Source organism: Anser anser (genome assembly GCF_964211835.1).
Source record: "Anser anser genome assembly, chromosome: 6".
Taxonomy (NCBI): Eukaryota; Metazoa; Chordata; class Aves; order Anseriformes; family Anatidae; genus Anser; species Anser anser.
In genome coordinates, this window is record NC_139726.1 from 32,279,290 (window position 1) to 32,305,375 (window position 26,086).

At 39.1% G+C, this 26,086-nt stretch overlaps 1 protein-coding gene across 3 annotated transcripts in view; it reads right to left on the bottom strand.

The window, feature by feature from the left end:
- SPAG16 (sperm associated antigen 16) overlaps nucleotides 1-26,086 on the bottom strand; it is a 399,263-nt gene that overhangs the window by 153,556 nt on the left and 219,621 nt on the right. For all 3 annotated transcript variants that reach the window (XM_083841616.1, XM_083841615.1, XM_083841614.1), the window contains one exon: nucleotides 11,436-11,621. In XM_083841616.1, coding sequence (XP_083697742.1) covers nucleotides 11,436-11,621 — 186 coding nt within the window. The remainder of the gene's footprint in view (nucleotides 1-11,435; nucleotides 11,622-26,086) is intronic.

Here is a 26,086-nt window from a genome sequence, read left to right on the forward strand (position 1 = left end):
AGAAACAAAACAGCCAGTTGCAATAGTGCAGAGGACGAAGAGAGCCTGGGCCAGGACTGTGATACCGTAAATTAGTAAGCAGTTACACAGAATATTAATGGTCAGGTTTAATCTACGGACTGCAGATACACAGCACAAGAAGCAGTGTTGCTCTTGTCGCATGTTAGTTTATTTTCTTCTACATTTTAAATACGACTGAAATTCCTTTAGACCTGTTAAATGAGCAAATCCTTTTTGAAAACAGTACAACATGGCTGAAATGCAATAAATATAAGCACTTTAATATTTAAGTGAAGAAAATGAATTTCAGTGTGTTTTCAAATTGGTTTTCTTCAGTGCAGTTTCTTTATTTGTCCAAATAAAATGGATTTGAGTGGGTGGCACCTTCAAGGAGATATGCGGCACTATTCAATGCTTTTGTGAACCTGGGAAGATATTATGAATAATGGATTTGCTGTGCTCTTAGACACAGAGCCACAACAAAAACAATATCATTCTAGTTTCTCTAATAAGCAGCTGCTGGAGTGAGGAATAAAAAGCCTGGACTCCTGATTTAAGCTCCAGGTGCTGGCATTTTTGTTCAGTACATTTTTATGATCATTGTAACTATGGGACTGGCTCTGAGCTTTCAGCAGGGAAATGACTCAAACACTGAGTGTAAAGGGCTGAATTCCCAAGGCTACCTCTCCCCATTTGGATTTGGTGCTTTCTTCTTAGAGCCCATTTCTATACTATGCCTGTCTCCCAAATACACCTGCAAAGGGCTGCTTCCCTCTCCCAACAGCTGGGAGGAAAGGTTAGCTCAATACATACACACAAAATATAAGAGAATTGGTTTAGTTTCCTCCTTTTAAGGATCTGAGTATACATCCCCATTCAAGGGGGAGAGAGTCCTTTGCTTTATTTTGTAATGAATTTAAAATATTTAAATGTCATTGACAAATTACTCTTAAGCACGAATGGAAACAATATCCAACAGTTTTCAGTGCAGAAAGATTAACCAAAATAAATTTGAAAAGTGTGCCTCTGAGCCCTTTTGAAAAGAATCTGGCTTCTGTCTGATAGAAAATCAGAGGAGTTTGGGGCATCAAACCCCTTCCTAGCAGCATGTATGTTTTCAGTGGTCAACAGCACAGGCCTGGGAAAAACAGCAACTGCTCTTGGGAGTGGGACACGTGAGAGCAGGAGGAGACTGGATATCTACCTGTTGGACCAGGACAATGTTAGCCTCACGTTGATCCCAAACTTGTAAACCTGAAGCTGTTCACAGGCATCGGCACACAAGGTAGCTCCACACAACAGTACGTCTGTGTGAGAGAAGCTCAGCGATCAGGATCTCAAGTCCCAGAAGTTCCGCCAGGGCATCTGAGATCTAACGGATTTTAATACTGGCACTGTCCTTCTAGAAGCTGTGATGTCTTCTCATCCTTTTAGAAATAAATCTCCAGCAAGAGACTATTAAGATCTTTAGCTGCAGATACCAACGCTTAGCTCATGCTAGTGAGGTAGGTGCCGAATATGTCATCTAAGCATTGTCAAGGCTTGAGTGATAACCTGCGAAGAACTACATAAAAAGTTCACAGACTTAGAATTAAGTTTTCATCAACCTCTGGTGCTAGCTGCTAAATTCACACCCACTGCTGCATACTGCATCCTCAAGCCCTGATTTTCATCTTAACCTTCCAAACACAGCGAGCTCGGATCTGTAGTACTATGAAACACACACTGATCTGAAAATCTATAAGAAGTGTTTTTGAAACAGCAGAACCTAACTGCAGAACATCACGTATCCTGTTTTCTTGTGTTTTTGTGTTGTTTTTTTTTTCTTAATAGATCAGAAGTATAATTTCAGAGGGGAGATACCAGTATAACTTCAGCTATGTTTGTGCTGTGCAGCTAACTGGCAAGCCCTTTGTGCAACAAAAACTATCCATGGCTATCTGTTCTGTATTAAATAATTCACAATTTTTGATGACACTTTACTGCAATCGCAATATTAAGAATATTATTAGCTAGAATTTTTGTTTTGGTGACAGAAATATGCTTGAAAACAATACTAAAATATAAAGAAACTCATCGTTTCGGCATCATCTGGATAATTCCAATACATATTTAATAGGTTTCCAACAGATATACATGCCTTTGCAGGCTCCAAGTTCAGTAAATATATGCATAAAAATTGTCTTTCAGAGGGTGAAGTGCTCCTAGCTGGGAACGATACTGGCCAGTCTAGAATGAGATTTTTGCAAGACATTGCTCTGAATATTGGAAACGCAAAAAAGGAGTTGGCAGCATTTTTGTTTTCTTATCCTGATCCTCACCCCTATTAAGGCAAGAGGAAAAAAAAGTATTTTCATGAGAGGCTTCAGACTGGCTATGTAAATAGTTCATAAACACTTCTACCTTGGAGATATAGGTTTACGTAAAAGCTTTACAGCTTCCTAAGCCCATTCAGAAGACTCTGAGATCCGTCTCAAATAAGTATCCATGCATAGTACCAAAGTAATTTTGTTTTATATATATGCATACATATATGTGTGGGTGTGTGTACGGTTCTACCATTCATGGAAAGGTTTAGGACAGAAATTAGCCCTGAGATTTTTGAAAAACATGACTGGTAGAAGAATCCACTGTTGGGTTGAAAATTATAAATAATTAACATTCTAAGAAGGTAAGAAGACAATTCTGTGTCTTCCAACTTCAATAAAGGACCCAGGAGACCTTTTCTGTACGTAAGGAGTCATTGTTTAAGGATGGAGATATGATTTATGTTCGTATTCCAACTGAAGCTAATGGAAGATTGAAGGGTTTGCTTTAACAGGACACAGGTGGTAGACAACTAGAGCTCCTGCACCTGGGAGAAAAAATAATCTGACAACACAAGATTTTTTGCAAAGTATGAATCCTTAAGTGAGAAAAAAAAATAGAAATAAAAATAGCTGGAGACAGAGGACAAGAATTCAAACAATCGAGATGTATATGTAGAAAGTCATCCATTACAGCAGACCTTCCTTTTGAAATCTAATGACCAGCTCGTGTAATTTCAAACTAGAAGATATACAGTGCTAAAAAGAGTTGAACATTCAAGTGGAGATGCCTATCCAAATACTGCTGCTTATGAATGGTAAGACACCCTCCTGCTCTTGTTTATTCACTGGAGATATGAGCAGAGAAACAATCTACAATCACTTGTGTTGCAGCACACAATTTTGGGTAACAGTACTCCGTGTATCACAGACTATCCATGTAATATTTGCCCTAACTGGTACTGACAGGATATGGCTGTGATGATTGAAATACTTCACTTTAATGAACTGTTGTCTTCAATGAATTCTGTAATAACATCTGACAGCTCTCACCGCCGTATGAATTGCTCTCTGTTGGTACAATTCATTTTTGTTTTGGTTCAGACGCTCTAAGACAATATCTCCAGGAAAACAAGTTAGGCAAAGAAAAGACTGCCAGTAATGAATGGATGTAATGCAAAGGAGAGAGAAAACAGCTAGATAATGAGCCTGGATATGTAGAGAAAAAACACACTATCACTTAAAATGTGCTGAATGTCTGGCTGCTGTTCCTTTGCATTTGAATACTGAATGCAGGACAGAGGAAACACCCTGTCAAGATCTGGACATTATTTTGCAGGAGCTATAGTTATAACACCTGCACACTTAGGAATAAGACAAAGATTTCAACATGCACATTGTCAAAGAGAGAAAACAACTGAGCCTACTACAGTATTCAGGATCAAGTGGACTCAGTTTTCTGGACCTGGTGGCTAGGATTTGATGGAAGGAAGCCTTCCATCCCTTGCAGCCAGCTCTTGAACCAGCTGTCAGAGAATCTAGGAGGCATTTTGACAACTAAGGGAAACCCAAGTTGAAAGGCATCCAACTTGCTGAAGATCGCATTAGTTTAGCAGTTGAAATAAATAAAGCATTCTGCTGTCTAAGAGAAATCCATCAGCCAGCTATACATCATTTAGGAAACTGGCGCATCCCTGGGCTGACAGAGGGCAACGGGAACACAGAAAAATACTGACCCTCTGAACAGCTTTCCAAGCCATAGTGGATGCTGAAATAATAGAAGCAAGGAAGCTATTGAGATAAAATAAGATACACAGTTTCATGTAAATCAAATGCATCTTTCCTGAAAAAAAAAAGACAAATCTTTTTGCAGATAGCTGAATGTAGAGTTCAGATAAGCCACCAGAAATATTTACAGAGAAAAGAACTCAGATATTTTAGAAAGCAGCTCCATCCACCACAGCCTAGTTAAAATAAATAAATAAATAAATAAAGTAGCAGTGTGATTTTTGCCCTTCCCTTGGTCAAAAACAGTGCTATGCATTGAGACCAGTAGCAGAAACCAGAATGCAAAGCTCCTGCTTTTTCAGAAGTGTTGAAAAGACAGAAAAAGGCCTGAAATATTTTTGATATTAAAAAAAATGCCTTGTCATTCTAGTTACTAAGAAATTCAAATATGCTTCTCATGTACAACATGAATTGTCAGAGACAGTTCCAGTAAAAAAAAAAACACCACTGGTTTCTCTAGACCTGTAGCCAACAGCCACCCATATGAACACTTCAGCAGAAGCTACACAATTCCTGTACATTTCACAGGGATATTCCACGGAGGCATGCTTCAGTTGCATCCCAAACAATTAAGTTTGTGTCACGAAGCACAAAACCTGCCAGCCTTTGTAATACCGCTAACTGCATACGCTGTTAATTTCTGTAAGCTTTGAACACTGCTATGCAACTACAAGCAAGTTCAGTATTGCACTGACTGCATTCGTCAAGGCACAGAGAAATAACATACTCATAGGTTTCTCACGACTTATACTACTACTGCTTTGATTTGCTTTCTTCCCATCGTGCAGGGGAGTTCAAAGACAATTTTTTTTTTTTTTTAATGTTACCAAGGAATTGGAAGTCGTGTTTTCAATGATGGCTTCAGTAATAACCAACTACATGGCCTTGAGTGAAGCACTACGCCTTTGCCCTTAGTTTTCACCAAATGGAAATAATTGCACCAGTTACCCAGCTCAAGCATTCCTTGAGAACAAGGCACAACTGGGCAGGTTTTCTAGACTTGCAAATACATGACCATATTAAACACCTCCCCTTAACAATCAGTGCCAGTTTTCTTTCGCAACTCTGTACAAGTTCAAATAAGTTTACAATATGGAGTTTAGGCATTTTGGTTTTGTACTTCAAGATTCATCTTTTTTAGTATTGTGGAGATTAAACCATATTTTCCCCTTAACCCAACAGCTATGCTTTAGATATGATTTTTTTTGGCCTGATAATTCACATCTTTAAATTGATTTTTACAATTGGTACTCTGGGAATTATAAAAGCTAGGTTTTAGACTTTCTTTGGTCCTGAAAAATGTGTTATGGAACTCTAACACAATTATAAATTTGGAGGCTCGGGCACGGGCCTCTCTTTGATTTGAGGGATTAATAGCAGGTTGTCTCCGTAGTACTCCTCCGAGGATTCCAACGGGAATTCTCCTTTATCAAAATGGCAAGCGCTTCCTGATGGGCTGTCAGGACACACGTTACAAACTACCCAAAGATGGGCCTTCCACAGCTCCTCCGAGTTTTTCTGCCTGCCTTCTAATTTCCTGGAGGACATTTGTCTTCTTCTGAAAAGAGATTAGCTTTGCTTTTGCGGGCATCAGTGAAACACGTTCTCGTCCCGCTGAGAAGCGAGCCAGGCACCAGCCATTAGCCAGGGGCGTTTCGACAAGGATGGGTACAGGCTCAGAACTGGGACTCTGTTTTCAAATCTTCATGAGGTTCTTCAATGGAGGTTTGATAGAGATCTGATCTGGATAGTTGTATTGGTGTGAGAAATAGCTACAAACCTGACGGTCGCTATTTCATTTCGAAGCTGGCTATTGTATAAGGAAAAAGGAAGAAAATGCAGCAGAGTGTAATGTACAAGAAGCCCAAGGAACCTAGGCTCAACTCTGTATCTTCATGTAGTTTTGATGGTATAAAGCAACCAGTTTGACTACCCAACGTGTTAAGCCAAACAACATGAACTTCTTCACTGAGAATAAAGCAAAATAATAAAAAGCCACTATCATAGCAATTTAAAATCAATTTAATCATGTCTTGCATTGCACACTCTGTCAAGATGTGTTAAAAATAAAAAGTGTGCATCATCATCACTGCACGGTATTATTCCAAGGGAAGCTATAGCTGATTATCACCTCCTAATGAAACTGAATCCATCCCTGCTGTATTTCTTTTACATGCACACTACCCTCCCTCTAAATTCCTAAAATTAAAATGCTCCCTACGGGAAGAAGTAAAACTAAACCCAGCAATGATCAAGCGGAGACATGAGATAACAGAAGCTAAGCCTCTGCTTAATGTAGGCTAAAGAACAAAAGAAGGAATTATGTAAATATACCAGGAATTCTTTTGTGTCTTTCTTTCTAGATAAAGAAAGGAAAATTCCCAATTTGGGGGCAAAAAAGCAAAAGTAGTCAACAATTATTTTGTGTCTATTTGAAAATAAGTAAAAGAATATATTAACACCTTAGCAACAAGATATAGTATTAATGGTTGTACAGGTTAATTAACAATGACAGTGATATATTCATTTTTTTTTAAATTTTCATCTGAAGAACTTCACCAATGTAATGAGTGAAGATCAAGATAAACAACTACATATTTTTAAACTTTTTAAATAAAATTTTGAGCATGGGAGAAATGACAGGGACCTAGACAGAATGTATTGTGTTAAGTGAAAAGGCAAAGAAGTTAAGTGAAAATGCAGATTAAAACCCAGCAACCAGTGAGGGCATCCATTCCCAGACCTTCATTCCCCCCAAGGTGTGCTGCAGGACAGTACACGATTACATTTCTCTGTACCCTAATTCTGCCATGTTCTGCGCTACCAAAAGGAATCAAAGAAGAACACAGAACTGGCCCAGTGACTATATAATGGATAAACCAGAGGGGAAAAAGTTGTACATTAATCCTGAATGTTCTGGCCTCGGCCCCCATAATTTCTCAGGCTTAAAACATAAATAACATTTTTTGCGTTTAACATACAGTCTACAGCACATGTTTGCAAAACTAAATAACCGCCTGTGTTTGCATGAGATATATGAAGTTCAGTTGGATTTGCGTATCAGAGATCAGGCTGTGAATCTCTGACGATATTTACAGTTGGATAATTGAAATTAATCCTACCAAAATGACTTTGACAGTCTGAATTTACGGTCTGAGAAAACAATCCTGGAACTATTTGCAGAGCTATTAACATGGCTGACCATATATTTCAATCTAAGCTATACTGCTGAATAAAATCTACTTACAACTTCTAAGCTTCTTCCTTCCCTCCCTCACTTCCTGTTCAAGTTGCTCACTAAAATCATTAAAAAGATGGTATAACCTTGAAGACAGGAGATATACCGGGGTTTTGCTGTTTTGTTTTCTACTTTTCAAACCATGGCAGGTACATTAGGGTTTTGTTTTGTTGGTTTTTTTTGTGGATATTATGGCATTTTATTTTTCATTTCCTTTAAAGGCAGCCAATTCTCCCAGCAGAAAGCACCGAGAAGCTTCAACATCAGAGCTCAGCCTGCCTAAAGCCCTGCTGTAACATGGAAAATGGTCGCATCTTAGCATGCATTTGTCTCCTCAGAGAAGATGAAAGGTGCTTGCGTTTTTGTTTGTTAATGTTTTCTGTTGCTTGGTGTTTTCGTTTCTTTGTTGTTGTTTTTTAAACTCAGCACAGACCTTTAGATAAAGGGCACATAAGTTGTCACGGAGAACACTTAACTAAAGCTACCTCCCATTATCCGCCTGGTAGGAACGTCAGCTGTGGCTAGATATATGACAGACCCTTCCAACCTACACAGAAAAAAAATGCCTGTGAAAAATACCTACTGCAAACAAAATTAATTTGGCAATAGGTTCATCTCCTAGTAAAACAAAACTCGAGCAATTACCAAGCTCAATTTTCTTATCATTGGCAAACAATTATATAATTTATTAAAACTGTTGGCAACCTTTTCCTATCTCAGGGATGCTACACACCCTGTATTCTTTGGATTGTAATAATGAGTTTGATGATTGTGAAATTTGCTCCTTGGGTTTCGGTGTTAAAAGAGGAAAACCCTCCCCACTTTCACGACACCAAGTTTTCAACTACAGAAGACTCTGCTTTAGTAATTTCAAAAGTTATGTTTATAGATTTTTAAAAGTATATTTTTAATATACAAGAGCAGCTTTATGAAATCTGGAAACAAAAGGACAACTACCAAACATTACAGAAATGTAAGTAAATAAATGCCACAAATATAAGTAGCTTTAGTAATATCCCTTATAGAGAGGTGACAATTGGTAGCTCTGACACTCATCTTGCTGCCCCCTGCCTCCATGTGATGCTTTCCAAGAATATTCATTTTGAAAGCAGGCATATATTTAAATATATATATAAGGGAAAAAAGAAAGCTCTCACTTAAAAAGTGTTAATTCCTTCTTAGTAGAAAGAATGAATCACTATATTAAGCGGAGTACCTGCGATCACTGATACTACCCTAACACAAGCATGTTATCTTGGGCTCCGTCCCCTATTCAGAGACAGCTCATGGCAGCTGGCAGACACCTGAGAAGGAGAAGTCTACAGAAGATGAGTAGATAAGCACACATTCTGGGAGGATGAGAAGAAAAAGATTTTCTAAGCATTGAAAACCTTTGTGGTGAGCCTGCTCCACCTTCCTGTTTTGTTGCATGCACTCAGACTGTAAAAAGTGTCCAAATGGGGGTTATATGGTACCCAGCACAGCTGGCTTCGTGCGTATCGGAGAACTCCAGGCACACAACAGATTTATAGGTGGCACTCTGGGCAACACCTAGGATTAAGTGTTGCCAAACTCAGCCAATTAGCTTAGCCAAGTAGTACTGCCAAGCCAAAATACATTGCAGCTTCTTTTCTGCAGCATTTCTATATAGAAGCACCAACAAATAAACAAGCCAGACTGAAAATACCAAGTTAATATGTCAATAACTTTTTTTTCTCCTCTCTCCACATATTGCCATGTATTCTGTATGCGTTGCTTTTTCACTGGAATTCAGTTAACTTGGGCATAAGGATGGACTGCAGCTGACTGTTCTGCAGAAGCAGGTCTTCAGGCAAGATGTCTTAACCCTGAACCATCATGGTCTTGTCATCAAATCCTTTTTTTTTTTTTTTTTTAAACGGAGGCTCCTCGAGAGTGCCTCATTTTTCTGCTGTACCCATGTTATATTAGGTGTGTACACCATCTTTTCTACATACCTTGCAAGTTCATCCAAACAGACTAGCTGAACAGAACTTGATTTTTTGGACCTAGTTAATGTAACATAGATGAACACATGGACTCTTATTGTGAGCAGACTGGAAGTCCACCAGTGAGGTGTGCAAGTGAAGCTTTCTATGTGCTTCTGATTATTCCCCTTTTAAGCGCTCCTGCTCCCTTTACTGACTGAGTGTTTAGCATGACTTAGGGTCTCACTAATCATATGCTGATAACTAGCCTTTCACATCATGGCTGCACTCCTCACTCTCTTAGAATTTTCAAAAGCAAAATGCACATCAGATACACTGAAGGTAGAAATGAGAGTTGTTAATGAGTGTGAGTGGGAGGCATGGGTTGGCGATGAAGATTTGCTTTGATACCTCTGACTACAAAAGCTTCCTTGGTAGAGAAGATATTTTAAAATGTCTAAACAAAACCTCCCTTATGCAAATTCAAACCCATTCTGACATAAAATTAAAGCTATTCTTAGTATTATTTCTTAAAGGTCACGCATATGCCATAAAGGCTGATCAAAGTATGAAAATGCTACAACAGGTTAAGAAAAGAGGCAACGATACAATAGATTTCCAGTGCTTTCATCTCTCAGCAGAACACTGACCATTAATCCCTATTATTGGCAGTGCGGGTGGAAGCATCATCTGTTATCAGAACTGGCTGACAATTTCTGTTATAAAACCTACTTCTAATTGCCTTGAACTTTGTCAAAAGTTAAAACTCCTTTGTCTGTGGTTTTATGAAACCTGAACGTTTGTTTCAAGCTTTTGTTTTAGTTGCTGCTCTCCGCTTAGCCAAAATAATTCATCCACTTTTAAGAATACAGGGAGTGAAAGGATACACTGCTTATCTCATGTTGAAAACAATGTTGTTGTTTTTTTTATAATTTAATGCTTCCCCATTTCTTGATTTGAAGGCAAGGCTAAGAATCTGAAGTTGACAGAGTTTTAATTAGCTCTCAAAAAAAAAATCTGTTCATATTTGACCGAACTATAAAATTTTGAAAAAATCTCAACTCATACATGAAGCACTTCACTTACAACCAAAACCCTGCACCAGCTTCACCAAGTGTGCTCCCAAATAGGGCTCTGGATCTTGGTTGCAGGGCTCACTGCAATTGCAGCAGACTGGGGCTGATCTAGACAAAATGGGAGAGAGAAGAAAGTGTCCCTTCGCTTTTTCAGCGAAGCTTCTTTCCCTGTTGTGGCCAACAAGCTTGAAGCAGTATTTTGCCTCATTCAAATATAAAGGAAGAAAAAGACAGAGGAAATGGCAAACCCGTTAGGACTGGATGATAAAGAAGCAGGGAAAACACAAATGAGACTGGAGAATTATCCGCGGACCGATGACATTCAGTTGTTAGAAATCAGACCAAATACAGTGCAGGGGTGTCAGTAATACTATTCCTGAGTTACTCAGGAGTCTAGAAGGAACAGTTCAAAACAAAATCCCATTCCATTCCTTTAAGGCGTACATTATTCAAAATATGTCACCTCAAATATAACTGAATAAAGTTGAAGAACTAATAATTAAGTGGTAAGCAGGAATATACTAGTATTTCCAGAAGCACCTTCATAAAAATACATTTGCCTGAGTAATAAAGAAAATGAAGAGGTATAGCTGATTTATTAATCAGGACTCACACCTTGCCAAAACATATATAACAAAGAAAATAAATTTCCACTTGTCTAACCTAAAATTAAAGTGTGTTGTGCTCATAAGCTAGAAATATAAAATAGAAAATCGAATTAAATTTTTGTTGTTACTTATTTAAATTATATATTGAAGTTTCACAAAGCTGTGACCTTAAAACCAAACAAAACCCTACAATAACAACAACAAAACCAAGCACAGAATCACAGATGCCAAATAAAAGCAAATACTGTTCATGGCACTATCTTAACTCCTTCCCAGCTCTTGAATTTGTAAAGCCTTTATCTAGTAAATGACATCGAAGTTGTTTTTTCTGCACCACCCCCTTTAATCCCTTCACATTCCTAAAGTGAGGTCCACAAATTGCTGCTGGACATCTCTCTGAGTGGGCTAAAACACAGAACAGTGGTTATTAAGAAAAGCTATCCATCAGCTAAGTATCTCCAGTAAGTCCATACCTGTTCACGTCCCATATTTTACTGGTGCTGTCCATAGAGGCAGAAGCCACAAAATCACCACAGGAATGCCACGAGCAGTCCCATACAGCTTGGGCATGTCCTTCCAAAGTCAGAATGCATCCACCCTTTGAAAGGTCCCAGATCCGCACTGTTGCATCTCCACTTGAGGTGACCAACTGGGTGCCACTGTTGCAAGGAAAAGTAAAGAGTAGTTTAGAAAAAATGGTTAAATAACAACTGTAGATTCCGCATTAAAACCCATATGAATAAAAATTTATTTGCAATCATATTTTTACTTAACACTGCTTTCTGATATATCATAGATGAAGCAGTCATGTATTAAATGTGCTATCAAAGGAGAAGAAAAGATACGAAGTAACTATCTTGCATAAGAAAGTAAATATGGGTTCCAGAAACGACTTTCTTACTTTTTGTAGCCTATTTATGAGTTTATTGATAAAATAACTTAAGCCCAGGGAACAGCTTTCAAAATAGAATAAAATACCTTCACTGAAGTATTTATTTGCCAAATCCGCAGTATTTGCTACATATAAATTATTGTTTAAGTATCCTAATTTTCTCTCTTGTGACTCAGTACAGACACTCTAACGCACTCACTGTCTACTTCATTGGTGCATTACATAAATGGAAAATACAGCATCCAACTCAGATTTCATGGCCAAAACTTCAGGTATTATCTAGTATGGTTCTACTACACGGAAGCATGGACACGGTGGTAGATTAAAGGTCCACGTGGTTCAGCAACTTACATTACACCACAACTAGGACTGCAGTCTTAATTAATAGAAACCAGTCAGAATAAATAAGCAGAGTGGTATAACACTCTCCCAGCCCCAGGCTGTGGCTCAGGACTTCTTTGAGACAGAAGCTGTATATCTTCATAGTTAACAACCATCCATAGACTGTTTTTGCCACAGCAAATTAATTCTTGAACATATGCACACCACTGGTACCTACAATCTCTTGTGTCAAGAGTTCCAAAATTTAATTAGGCATTGTGTGACAAATTATTTGAGGGTCATAAATACCTGACTTCATTTCATTTGACGCGTCTAATTCTAATATTGTGATTAAAAGTACACACTGACTACACATTTACCTTCTCCAAGCCAATTGTGATATTACAGGTTCCCTATCACAGTATTTCACCCACAAAGCTAAAGACCCCCATTACTTTGCATTCATCTGCATTGATTTTCATCTGCCATTTCATCATCAACTGTTCCAGCTGGAATTCTTCTCCTGCAATTCTTAACATGCAACCAGCATTTTCACTGCCCTAATTATTCTGATCAGCAATTCTTCCACCTCATTCTCTTCCCCAGTTTCCAAGATCAGCTTAATAACTTCGGTCCCAGCACAGATCCCTGTGGGTCTCAGATAATCATTTCTCCATTCTGAACATGACATTTTATTCCTACCCTTTCACCACTTTTTAAACTCACAGGAGATTTTTCCTTTTTATTCATGACAGTTTTGCTTCTTTGAGAGTTTTTGTTGAATGACCTTAAGAAGAATTTAGTGAAAATCCAAGTGTACTAAATTTATGAGATCTCCCCTGTTCAAATGCTCAGTGAGCCCTTCAGAGAACTCTAATAGATTTCTGAGACAATATCCAAAGCTGTGTCCACACCTCCCAGTGTGCTTCAGTAATACAAATGTATCCAGGATCCCGAAATTTTGCTTCTTAATATCATTTCTACCAGTCTTCCCAGTAGAAAGCTTACGGACAGATCCACACCCATTGATCCCAGAGCCTTTTAAAAACACTGAAAAAAGTTAATGCAGTCTTCCCAGGTTATACCAGTCATGGTGAAGCTTTTCTGTTTTAGTTACAAAAACAAGTGAAGGCCAAAAACATATTAACCTTGGGTATTCAGACTAATTTCTCTGCTGTTATCTCACCAACATCAGTAAAAAGATCTAGCCTTTAGGATCCAATAAACACTGTTTTTATCGGAATAATGGGAAGTACGTTAGCACAGGTGGTACAAGTCCTTCTTCCAAAGCTCTGGATGTGAAACTGCTTGCTGGTTGATTTGAGCAACACTACTGTAAAACTTAGACTACCTAAATATTTTGTTCACTGTTACTGTTAAAAAAAGAATAAAAGAAAAAAAATGAAAAGAGGGCAGAAGGGAAAGGTTGTCAAAATATAACATGTCGGCTTTATTCTTCCTTACCTACTTTTCCAATAGATGTTCGCCAGATTGTTTCATAAAAGCATCTAAGACAGCTTGAAATATGTACATCATTTATTTGATAGATCTTATGGGGAATTTTGCCTTTATGAAATATCACCTAACTAAACTTTTGACCATTTTTTAACACTTATAGTTTAGATTGTTATTTTCTGTGAAAATACCGTTATAGTCCTCATTAAGGCAGATACATTCCCCTACCTAAGACAAAGCTTTGAGTTTAATCTCTAAAAAATTTGAACGCAGCCCAGTAATAATTCTGAGGCATGTTCACATACACCAAGGCATAAAGGCTTGAAGCCAGAGTGAGGGCTGCAGGAGGAGAACCTGATTTGTCAAGCTGCTAGGAATAAATGTGTTTTTATTAATGAAACACTTGTACTTTTAATAACTCAACCTAGATCTCACTTCTGGAGATGGATGAAATTAGTGAAATGACAAATTACCATACCCTTTATACGTTTATGAAATAAGATCTATTTTAAAACAAATTCAGAAGCAGGTATAAAGTGGGACTGATGAAATCTATAATTGATTCAGAGGGCAGCAGGCACTGCCACTGTTGTGAATCGCCAAAAAAAAGATTTATTGCTTATGCATTTTTTAATATATAATCCCAAAAATGCCACATGAAGAACTGGTTCCTTGGGCTGAATTTTAAGAAGACACCATCCAGGCAGCAATGAAAATCTTTCAGAAAACAGATATGAGCAGGAAGGTAGCACAAATGGATTCAATTTGGCAATCTGTGGCAGGGGAAAGAGTTACAAATGAGGTTTAGCACTCTTCACAGACCAAAGGGGAGAAAAGCAGAGCTCGTGGAGACAAAAGAGCAGTTTGTGGAGGAGAAGTTTTGAGGAACAGACTGATTGTCGTTTTTGCCTGCACTAAAACGCTCAGACACAGGTATTGTTTCATCACACAGAGCTGCAACTCTTCTTTAATTGCACAATCACTTTATACATGTGATACAAGATTATCTGAAAAAAATAAATCAGGAAAAGTGGATGTTTTTAATGATTAAGTCTGTCGGTTTATAATATCCACACAATCCTCTAATGTTTGACTGATTTTCAAACAAAATGCATACTGATTTTTAATATAAAACCATATGGAAATACAACAGTATATGCTCAGCCTTAATTATCAACAGCTATATACATAATCTCCATTTGAATTTAAAATTGATCACTAACAGAGAAAGCTCCAATTAGTTCTGTGCCATGTGTATATCTTTAATTCAGAAGCTATTAAACACTTCTAATTCTTTGTATTCACCAAACAAATCAAGGAACCAGACAATGTATTAGGAGACAAGAACAACATAAACCTGATCTTTTCTGTCAACTCAAACATTCAAATTACGTAAATAACTTTGACAGCTTCTAGAAATGTGGTGCTAGCAATAAACTTAGTTATTCATTTTTAAAGAAACTAGCAGTGTATTTGGTTACAAAGCTATGCAGACCCAATCAGTTGGCTTTACATGGTCTCACTTGCTCTGATTTGAGGGTTTTCTCTTTAGGCTGTCTAGCTGACCAAAGCACTAGCGCAGCCAAAATACACCTGCATAGCTTGGAACCAAGTCTTTGTGCAGAATAAACTCTCCGGACAATCTTCTAGACAATGGAGCCTGTTACATCTGTAATTCCCACACTATTTCTAGGGACAGGTCTTTTTCCCTAATGGCAAATATGGATACAGTTCTACTTTTCCACTGATTTCAGGTACTCCATCGATGCTACATCCTGCCATTCCTGAAATGCTCAGAAAGGAGAGATCCTTGGAAGAGCTCATTGTACGGCCCACAGGAGCAGATGGACCATTAACTTTGCAAACCTTAACGAACCTTCCCTCCCTCATATTCTCAACACACACATTCCCTTTCATTATATATTCCTCCTTCTTCCAGATTCATTGTTCTCACAGCAAGATGCCTCTCCTTCAATGAATTACCTTACCCACTTGCAGACACATCAATAATAAAGGGTCACTTTCAGCAAGAGCACCCCCTTCGGCATGGCGTTACCCTAGGACATTTCAGGTGATGGTTTCCTTCAGGGAATGCAGGTGAGATGTCGGCAGTAGCTCCCGGGATGGTGTTGTGCTGCCAAGAGCTGACCAGCATGGCAGCATCAGGGCAGCTGCAGATAGGGCCCCTCATGGGAAGGCCACGGGGCAAAACCGGTTGGGAAAATCTGAAGATTTCCTGACCACGGACCCCATCCTTCAAAAAAAACTTATACAGGTTGCCCTTTTGCATAGCCAAAATAATGGATGAAGCCGTCGTGTGCCTGCGGGTCTCTCTCTCAGTATCCCAAAACTACCAGAGCAATACCTCTTCATAACCACTGAGCGTTCACCGAGCTTTACTCCGAGCACTGGTGCAGACAGGTTACATTTCCTTTCCCTACAGTTTAGTTGGTAACTAACAGCAATGCAGAGCTCTCTGTCCACCGTACCTCATCTTCAGAGTTAATCTCAGCAGTATCAGTTTTAGCAGTTGTCAGCGCCAGTCCTGTGAACGAGGCAACAATTTCACTGCTCTATTCTACACGGCACTGAGTGAACGGAGCAACATCTGTGCTGCTAGCATTTGTATGTATTATTTATGCAGTGGTGCGGACATGCCCGGTGTTCTGCAGACATAAAGCAAGATGCAGCGCCTTTCCTGAGACAGTTACAGCCTAAATCAAGAGAAGGGGAGCAAAGCCTTACACACAGTGCTGGCAAATAATAGTTCTCAAAGCAACGCACTAAAACCAACACCACTTGTGTTAAAGTTTTGTGTCCTAGGAGAGCTGCAGCAGCTGACGGGAACTTAGCAGTGCAGTATCAGCAACTCAGCAACACATCATAAGCATGTAGTCTAAAATGTTCCAGGATTAACAGTTTTTTACAATGGCAAATGAATACAGTAAAATCAATCCTAAGCAACTGGAAAAATGTTTTCTCATTTACTTTATTCATGCAATTCTTCTAAAGCACAATTCTAAAAGCCACTGGACTATTGGCAGTATCAGAGCAGGTAGACCCAAAGCACACCAAAACCCAAGGGCAGAACTGCAAACACTGTTAGAGATCACTAATTTTGGTGACATTATATGCTAAGCTAAATAGGAAAGACAGTGAAGAAAGAAGGAAGTGTTTAGTGTACAGCTGTGCAACTCTTAATAGAAAAAAGAGTTGTTCCATGAAAAACAGCGCTAATGAAGCCTGAATGCCTATGGATGCGTCTTTTGCCTCCTAGCACCATCAACTTAGCTGTTGATTAAATATATATGTTAGGAATTGCTCCGTCCTTCAGACTCGGGTCTCTCAAACTCTGTCAGAGTTAGCCTGCAGGTTAAAAGTTACTGGGGAGCACAGGAGAGGGGGGTAAGGAACCTGTGCAGAAGCAGCGCAGGGAGCACATCCTTGTAAGCTTCGTTTTGCTAGGGAATGAGGCAAAGAACTGCAATGCAGATAGTCGCATTAGGGAAGCACACACCTACCAGTGAGGTCCACCTCAGGTCATGAGAGAGCAGCATTTAAACACACTCTGTTCCATTTGATGCTAGAAACAAGGGAAGGGATGGAAATGCCAAGCCTGAGTTCAGCTCCACAGTCATCATTACTCTTCTTTATTGCCCTGCTTTGGCGTGGTGCGTTTCTGTACAGCCACTACTTTGCTTCTCACCAGAGAGAGGGCGAAAACTGGCTGAATTTAAAGCACATTGGGGTCAACAGATCATTAAAAAGGTTCCCGTAAGAAAACACTGAAAGGACAACAGGTGATTTTTTCCACAGCAGGCAGGAGACTTGCCCGGCTCCTTGCTAAAGGGTGGTGTGGACACAACGCTCTGCGAGTGCAGAGGAAGACAGCACGGAGTCCTGGAAGAGGAATACATCAAGGGTTACATGGAAACAGCATCTGGCTCAAAACTTCTCTGAAATGAGCAACAGAGCCCAGGAGGGTACTGAGACAAGCCTTCACAAATGCTTTTCCCGTTCTTACCCATGCCTGGGCATTCTCCAGTACTTGCTGTCGGGAACAGGATGGCAGGGTAGGAGAATTTGGCACGTGCAGCCAAAGTCCTGAGCCTGCATTTGAACAACATTCACAGCAGCAAAGATTTTGCTTCCAAGAGATTTTGTATCCTTGAGATACAGGCTTAAGATGTAGTTCACTTTTATTCTTTTAATCCTGGAGTCACGTTAATTCTTCTAAGGGATATTTTGTATTAAAACCCCTATTTTTTTGATGCCTATGGTTTGTTTTGGCTGTTGCTTTCATTATCCTCATGGACTGTATGTGTCTAAGACATACCTTAATTGTAATACGTTACATCCTTTGGAATAATCTTAAGCCCAATTTTACTCCTTTTTTATTAACAGACATAAAATATCATTTATACAGAAGGTGAGTGCTAGAATACTCAGAAGTATAACCATGAAAATGTCTTGTCTTCTCCTCAATTACCACCAAAGCTGAGGGGAAAAAAAAATTAATTTCAAAGATGCAAAATCAATCCTAAACTGATATTCTGTAAATCAATGAAGTTTCCAAGCCAGAAAGCAGTGCAGAAATCAGCAGATGCTGGATAGCAAGTAGGTGCATGGCTTTCTGTCTGAGAAAAAATGAGAAAAAAACCTACAACACTTCTGCAAAAGTCTGCAACACAAAGCTACCAGCTGGAAATTGTCAGCAAATTGTCAATGCATAGCATGCCAAGTGCAAACTCAAGGTAATTTTTCATTCCATATTATCTAATTGCTCGATCTTCTGATCATTTGTTTATGCCTATATATTGACTTGAGACAGGACGCTTGTTTTTCCCTGCCATCCTACCTGACCAACAGCTGGGTGTGATATTAAGGAAAAAGAAAGCAAGCATTGTTTTGGTATGACCCCTCTCCTCAGTGCTTCTGGAGGAGAACTGGCATCACAGAAGTAGTATTTATTTATTTATTCTTTAATGTTCACCTGATTTATTAAAACTTCCTTGAGGCTACGTTACACTTTCATGGCTACAATGCTGTAAAGATAACATGCTCCTGCTACCAAAAAAGATTCCCAGGATGGTATATACGAATTGTCACAGAATTAATTTAAGTCACTTATAAACAAGTCCTCCATATTTTAAAGCATTTTCCCTTTCTGAACTGATTGCTGCTGGTAGAAGCTGGCACATCTAACCATGCGCAGACACAGAAACCGTTTTTTTACCTGGTGCCACCTCCCATTGCTATTACCAGCTCGTTTCTGTCACAGTGCACGATTATTCCTTTAACTCCGGGTTTTGGCCTGCTCGAAATGTAGCCTCAGCATCATGATGATATTTTGTTATGTCCACAAGGTAGCAGATTGTTCCCATTCAGCTTATAATCTACAAAGACCACAGTCAGGCCTGCTCCATTCAAATCCATTACTTCGCTAAAATGAGCTAGGTACCTCTGCAAAAATACTGAGCGTGTGCCATTCACTGCAGGCTACTCTTTTTAAAGTATAAAAAATGGGTTAGCTGTCTTTCAATATCATGCAATTAAGAGTGGTTAAATGAGATTTTAAAATAATTTAGGCACCTGGTAGAAAGGCAGTTTTTAATACATGCAAAATTGTCTTTTAGGAGGCTTTGGAAGCACATCAGGTAAGGAATAAAAATGGAAAAAGATAAACTGGTTACAATATTTGGAGCTTAGATGCAGTGAAATCCATGTCAGGACAGCAGGCGCCAGACAACGCAAGGGTCCCTCCGAGATTTAGAGACCGATGGACACCTTTTTAACCAAGAAAGGTGGTTAACCAATAAATATTGCAAAATGTCTGCGTTTTCCAGAAACACCATCTATTTCTACCATTCCAATGTTTTCCCTCATCAATGTTAATGTTAGCTAAACTCTCCCTACAAAGTATTACATTTTAAAAATAAATAGGCGTGTTTAGCCCACATAAAACTATGCACAGCACCAATCAGTATCCATAATATGCATTAACAGCATGTTTATAGTGTGTCATGCCAAATCTCAACACCCATCCCATCAGGCATATCGTTCTACCTCCACTGGAGCAACTCCAAAACCTCAAATTTTAATAAAGGGCTGTTGAAGTAGGGAAAAGCCTGGTCTGGAAGGAGTTCAGATACAAGAATTCCATGTACGGAGCAGATTTATGACCCGTATTAACAATGATAATCCTGTGTCACAGTTCCCCTCAAAGCCAAAGTTGTGGATCAGCCATTTCAAATCCATTATCAGCCCCAAATGGTTGTCCGGTGATGTCTAATCTCAATCAATAGGCAGTAATGAGCCACAGCCATTAATCCCATCTGCATGTTTGCACAAAGCATCATTTTTAAGCTGTGTATTTATATGCACAGAGAGTTCAGAGAGCGCACAGAGACTTCACAGCATGTGAAAAGTTCTGCACTGGGATTTGAACGTTTCCCAGGCACCTGGAAGAATATTTAGCTCACGCTGTGTAATGATCTCTTGATAGCGAAAGCCCAGGAAAATGCATAGGGCAGTGCACTAGGCAAGTGCTTATATTTTGGGCAACTGATGATCTTACTGAGCCATGCCCTGGGGATAGGAACATAACCAAAGGCAGAGGATTACTTAGTGGAGGCAGTGATCAATAACAAATTAAGGACTGAAGGAGAGTCGAAATGCTGAATGTTAACAGAACCCTGGGTAGCTACAAGAGAAAGCAGAACACCAAAATTAATATAATCTTCCATCCTGTAACACAAAGGTTTGATATGAAAAGTGAATTTCCACTTACGAGGCCATGCAGTCTAACACCTGATCACTCGAGGCAGAAAAACAAACACAAACAAACAAACAAAAAAACACCAAAAGCTCAAACCCAGCAACACTTAGCGAGCTGATCTCAAGCACACATATACTGTGGCCTTCTTCCTTTCTGTTCCCCATTAATTTTGTACATAAACAAAGAATACAATTACAACAAGCTGAGAACAGGGTTTCCCATCCATGTTCTTCAAAGGTCAAGGAAGTCCTGATGCTTATTTCACAGTTGGTCAACACCTCCTGCTACCTGTGCCACTGTAATTGAAATTACCCAAATTACTGCAGTGACGCAGGTTGAGAGGAGATGCATACATACAACAAATAAATGACAGCCATACAACTCATGTCTGGCATTTGTACTCGAGACAGATTTCTTTACTTCAGCCATTAAAGCTTGTTGCATGCTAATGAAGATTCTGAATTAATTCGCAGTTGAAAACAGTAATGTACGTTTCAAGCCTTGCAATGAGATTCATGCCAGGAAATTCAAAATCTCCACAGATCAATCTCAGAACATAATGCCCAAGGGTTAAGGCATAAGTTCTGAAGGGTTTACTAAGAAAACATATTAAATACTAAAGAAATATATTAGGAAATGGTGCAGGTATACAGTGAAATGAAACCAGATCCACGACTAATAGAACATATTGAAATCCTTGCATGGGTTAATCTTCTAAATTTGCGGTAAAATAGCTAATATAAAATTATTACATGTGCTGCTGGTAAAGCAGCACCAACCAGAAAGCACTTATAATTCTAAACTGCACTGAAGTGGTCAGATTATTTCTGGCAAGAGGAAATAAATGAAGGAAACTGACACTACTGCAAGGGAAGATCCTGACTTCAGGCACGCCGATCCCATAATCAAGCTTTTCCTCCGTAACACACAAAACGTTATTTTTCTCCCCAGAGAGATCACTGTGACTAGGAGATTTCATGTTACACTCGTGTTAGGAGGACAGCAATCCTGGGGAAGAAGTGGAACCGAAGCTTCCCGTAGCAGAGCTCTCCAGGTGGGTGCAGGGAGGAGCTGAGCAGCGGGGCTGGGCTGGCACCAGGGCTCTGGAATCAAACAAGGGAAGGCTCTGGATCCTGCCCATCCCCACAGCCGACCGCAGCATGGGTCCTTGCCCTAATCATCACCTCTCAACGTCCTTGACAAAAACACCAACGTAGGTGAAACCCAAGCTTCCTATCTTAAAAGGGATGTTTCAGTACAATTCATGGTGTTTTTTTAAATGCATTCCAAGTATTTTGGGTTTATTTCCAACCCGAGTATCTTACAGGCTGCCTCACAACTGAGACACCATTCTCCAGTCAACCCTACCAGTAATGTTTGTTATTTTAACAGCTACATGTTAGAAATGCACATTTTAACAACATAATGAACATGTATATCTCCTTACCTACTCCACTAGAAACCCTCACAGCAGACTTTAGGGACAAAACAATTGCCTTTATTGCACAGAAGAAAACAATAATGAACCAGGAATGTTAAAGGCAGCGAGATTATAATTGCACACAAAGAAACATAACAGAAAAGATTCTATTAAGAGAGATGTTTTGATGTCTATAGCTACTCTGAATGAGCTAGAGTAAGGCGTTCAGCCGAAACAGGTTTGGGCCAACAGTACTGCCACCAACCCGAGCAGGAAGCAGCGAGCTTTCTGTAACATTAACTCCCCACTCTCAAGTAGGAATAAATACCGATGAAGCTAAAAGAAACCCTACCCTGCCCCAAAACCTGAAGCCTTTGCAGTGAAAAGCAGCTTTTGCTCACTACCAAAGCAAATGACTTGAACATCTGCAAACTGCGTTACTTCTGGTGACTTTGGGGCAGCAGCTCTATTAGGAACAGCAGAAACTGGGAATCAGGGTGACACACACAAAAACAAACCCTGGAATTCCACGAGGAGACAGCAAATTTCTACAAAACATTCATCCAGCACATTCACAGCTTCACCAAAGCTGAACTAATAGGTTTAGAAGTATACCATTTGAGTGGCGCTCTATCAAAGAGATTTCAACTGCATCTTTCTCCTCCTTCTTTCTATCAAAGAATTTATCATAGTTTTTTTTCCTTCAAAAAAATTCCGTAGTTTCTACACCAGATCTACTTACCTACACAGCTGATCCAAAAGTTCTCCTAATTTCTAGAAGTCTAAACATTCAAACATTCATATCAAAATATTACTGATTTCAATAACTAAAGCCTTTTTTTTTTTTTTTTGTGAAGAGAGTGATTAAACTTGACACCTCTTTTGGGACACCACCAAAGATGATCACAATGCCTTTTCAACCAATAGCACTGGTTTGATGAGCCCAATACCATGCCTGTTTGCAGGTCTAAAATTCACTTAATAATGGAACGGAGCATGCAAGACACAGTCATTTAATAATAATGAGATCATTTCTATGGAAGCAAGGCTTTTGGTACATTTGAAAACTTTACCTTATAGACAAGCATAAAATCTAAATGACATTATAAAGATATGACAGCTAAATAATAACTTAAATAATGCCATAAGGATCAGCTATCTTTTTATACCCATTAGAAGCTTAAATGTATCCGAGGTCATGCACTACAGGTATGAAGATTTATGTCCTTATGAAGGAGGCTTTAAAGAGGTGCTTCACGTTTGTGATGGAGGGAGAACAAACTCACGAGTGAAAAAAATTGCATTCGTTCATATGGGAAAAAAAAATAAAGATAGCAATTGCACAGGGTAGAGATCAGAGAAAAGAAACCATAAAAGCCCTGTAAGAAGTCCCTTAGAAATTCTGAGTTGGAATTAAACTTTGATTTGCCCCATATCAAACCCACTACTACCACCCTAAAACAGTTTTCAAAGCAAAACTAGTGACAGCACAGCGCTCCTTCGGCACCCCCTCTCACTCTATCATGGAAAACTCTCTGAAAAATTGTGGCCAAGGAGGGAGACGGTGCCACTGATGTTTCTGCGGGCATTTCTCAAGGTGTTTGTAAGGCTGGGTGACACCCTTCGGAAGCAGATGGCCTCAAATTCTTTTCTTCATCCTCTTACAGAGGCTTCAGGTGTCTTTTCTAGTGGTGCCCCCTGCTTTCACTCAGACAGCCCTAACTCTGGGGAGCTCAGGAAAAACACATCATCTGGTAGCTTGCTTGGAAGCAGGTGTATGCTCATATAAACATCCTGTGAGACAGGATTTACACTTCAGAACCACATTCCTTTCTCCCTCCCCTATAAAACAGGGAAACGAAGTTATGTCTCACTACACACAAAAAAGAAAACTAACGTACAGGAGACAAAGCATACAAACAGATGAACAAACCAGCTATGCATTTACAACTACAACTCCTAAGCAATACAAAAGAAAAAAAAAAAGATGCAAAAAAATCAATGTAAACATCCTCTCATAATCTTCTAAAATGTAAAAGACTTGACTTCATTTCGGCTGCCATAAAGCCTTAAAGGCTACTGCAAACCCTTCACACCACCACCACCACACTCCACGCACATTTTAAGCGGCTCCCATCGTACCAGAACCCTTTTTAAAAATCTGAGCCACACGTGCAAACCAGCAGAAAATGCCTAAGGAGGCAATCAACAAAACGGTCGTGATAAAAAATCCTTGCTGTTAAGAATAAGATGTCAAAGTTTACCTTAAATATTGGGAAGGTTTCCTACTCTTTCTTAGTTTTACACAAAGATTTCCAGAGGTTTCTGACCACTGGCTTTTGCATTTTAGTATGTAAAACCACCTGTGAAAATAACTACAGAGTGTGAAAATAACTACTTCCATCAAAGGGCAGCATTTTATTACAATGTAATTTCTTCCTGTAATTATTTGAAATACGCATTTGAATTGCTCAATAGGAGGACTGCTTCTTCTGTCAGCTACTTTCCTCTCTTTCTCTCTTAAACTGTCATCAGCATTTCTCTCTCCTGCTGTTTGCTGAATTATTGTAATGGAGAAATTATTAGTGAATCATTAACTTTGAGTGGTCAATATTTCCACCAACCAAGAAATGGAAGCCAAAGGTAGTTTTCCAATAAAGCGTGGTCATATGGGTGAAAAGCGAAGCCTATTCAGTAACCACACTATGGAGCTGCAGACTGTTCGCTTTTTAAAATCAATGTAATGACGGACTCTTAAAGTTCCTGATAGAAAAGAAAGAAGCTGCATTTTGTCCTGTCCATTTTCAATCCAGAACAGTTTTAAAGGACAGTTCTGGTAAGGGAAGGATTTCTTTAAAAAGGAAAAAGTAGTGACAAGTCCAATCAAATTTCTACAACTAAAGCAGCTGTCCCTCAACATCAAAATGCATGCAACAGAACTTTTTTTTTTGTCTTCCTATTGGAATAGAAAAGTGTACTGCTTCAAAGCAGATGCAACAACCTTTGCAGAACACGACCCATCTAATGATCGATGTTTTGAACGTCAAACAACACAGATGGCCCACAGTCTGTCGGCACAACCACTGCAAAGACAGAAATCAGGCAGTAAGGTGTAAAAGGAGACACAGGATGATTTGACAACAAGGAAAACCTCCAGAAGTTTGGATATCTGCTTGCTACTCTGGGCTGCACAAGAAAACACTCCTCGGCATGGCAGGAATAACAGAAAAGAAGGCAAATTCTGCACAATAAAAAAGCATCTAAATGCATAGCAAAGTTACAATTATGCCATCCCGTGTTTTCCAAAGGCACACTGCACAACTGATCTCTCCAAAGGAAAATAAAATGATACGCACATTGCTTTTTCTTAAAATAGATATTCACCAACAGTTAACACGTCGCCTTGAAATGATATAAAACATGTTACAGATACACATCCCAGAAAGGCGCAGGGAATAACCAACAGTTACACGTGCCAGAACAGATTAGTATGGGTAGAAACATTTGGCTTATGGAAGTGGGTGGAAGGGGAAAAATTTTAATCACATCCATTACCTGGTTATTGATTTCTTTTTGCCAGGCTGATCCTGTAGAATACTTATAAAGCCTTTGACATTGGGATGTTTGGCCAAAGATATTCGATTAGTCTAAGCAGAAGCTGAGCTTCTCGTGTAATCTCTTATATTTCATTTATATGTGATTTATTCCTTTGTCCAGCAGAGGCTTTTTATTGATAAAAATAATGAGATTGAGAATCCCAAAGGAAATTGAACGCCCACCCACTCAAACATGTTTGTAAAGTAAAAGTAGTAGGCTTTGCTGCCCTGAGAGAGAACTGCGTTACCTGGAGAATGTTTCCTCGTCTAAAAAGTCTGAAGCTTGCCAAAAAGATTTCAAAATAAATAAAACTAGTTTTGACATTAAACTGTTATTACATTTGAAAACACCACACCCATGGTACGTACGCTGTGGAAGCAACTGAAATAGTTCTGCAGCAGGCTGTTCTTTGTGGAATAAATGAATGCAACTTCCCATATTAGTTTAGTTTGATAAAACATTGTAAGAAACGTCTCGTCTGCTAACTGTGTGTTACACGGAGCCAGCTAGATGACTGAAAATTAATCCTGCCACTCAAAAGAAGTTTCCAACCATTGTCAAATTTAATATGTAATCTAGTAACTGAAGGCTTTGTTGAACTCTGTGAATCAAAGATTCTCGAAGAAATTAAATCATTATGCCTTGACAATACTAATGCTCT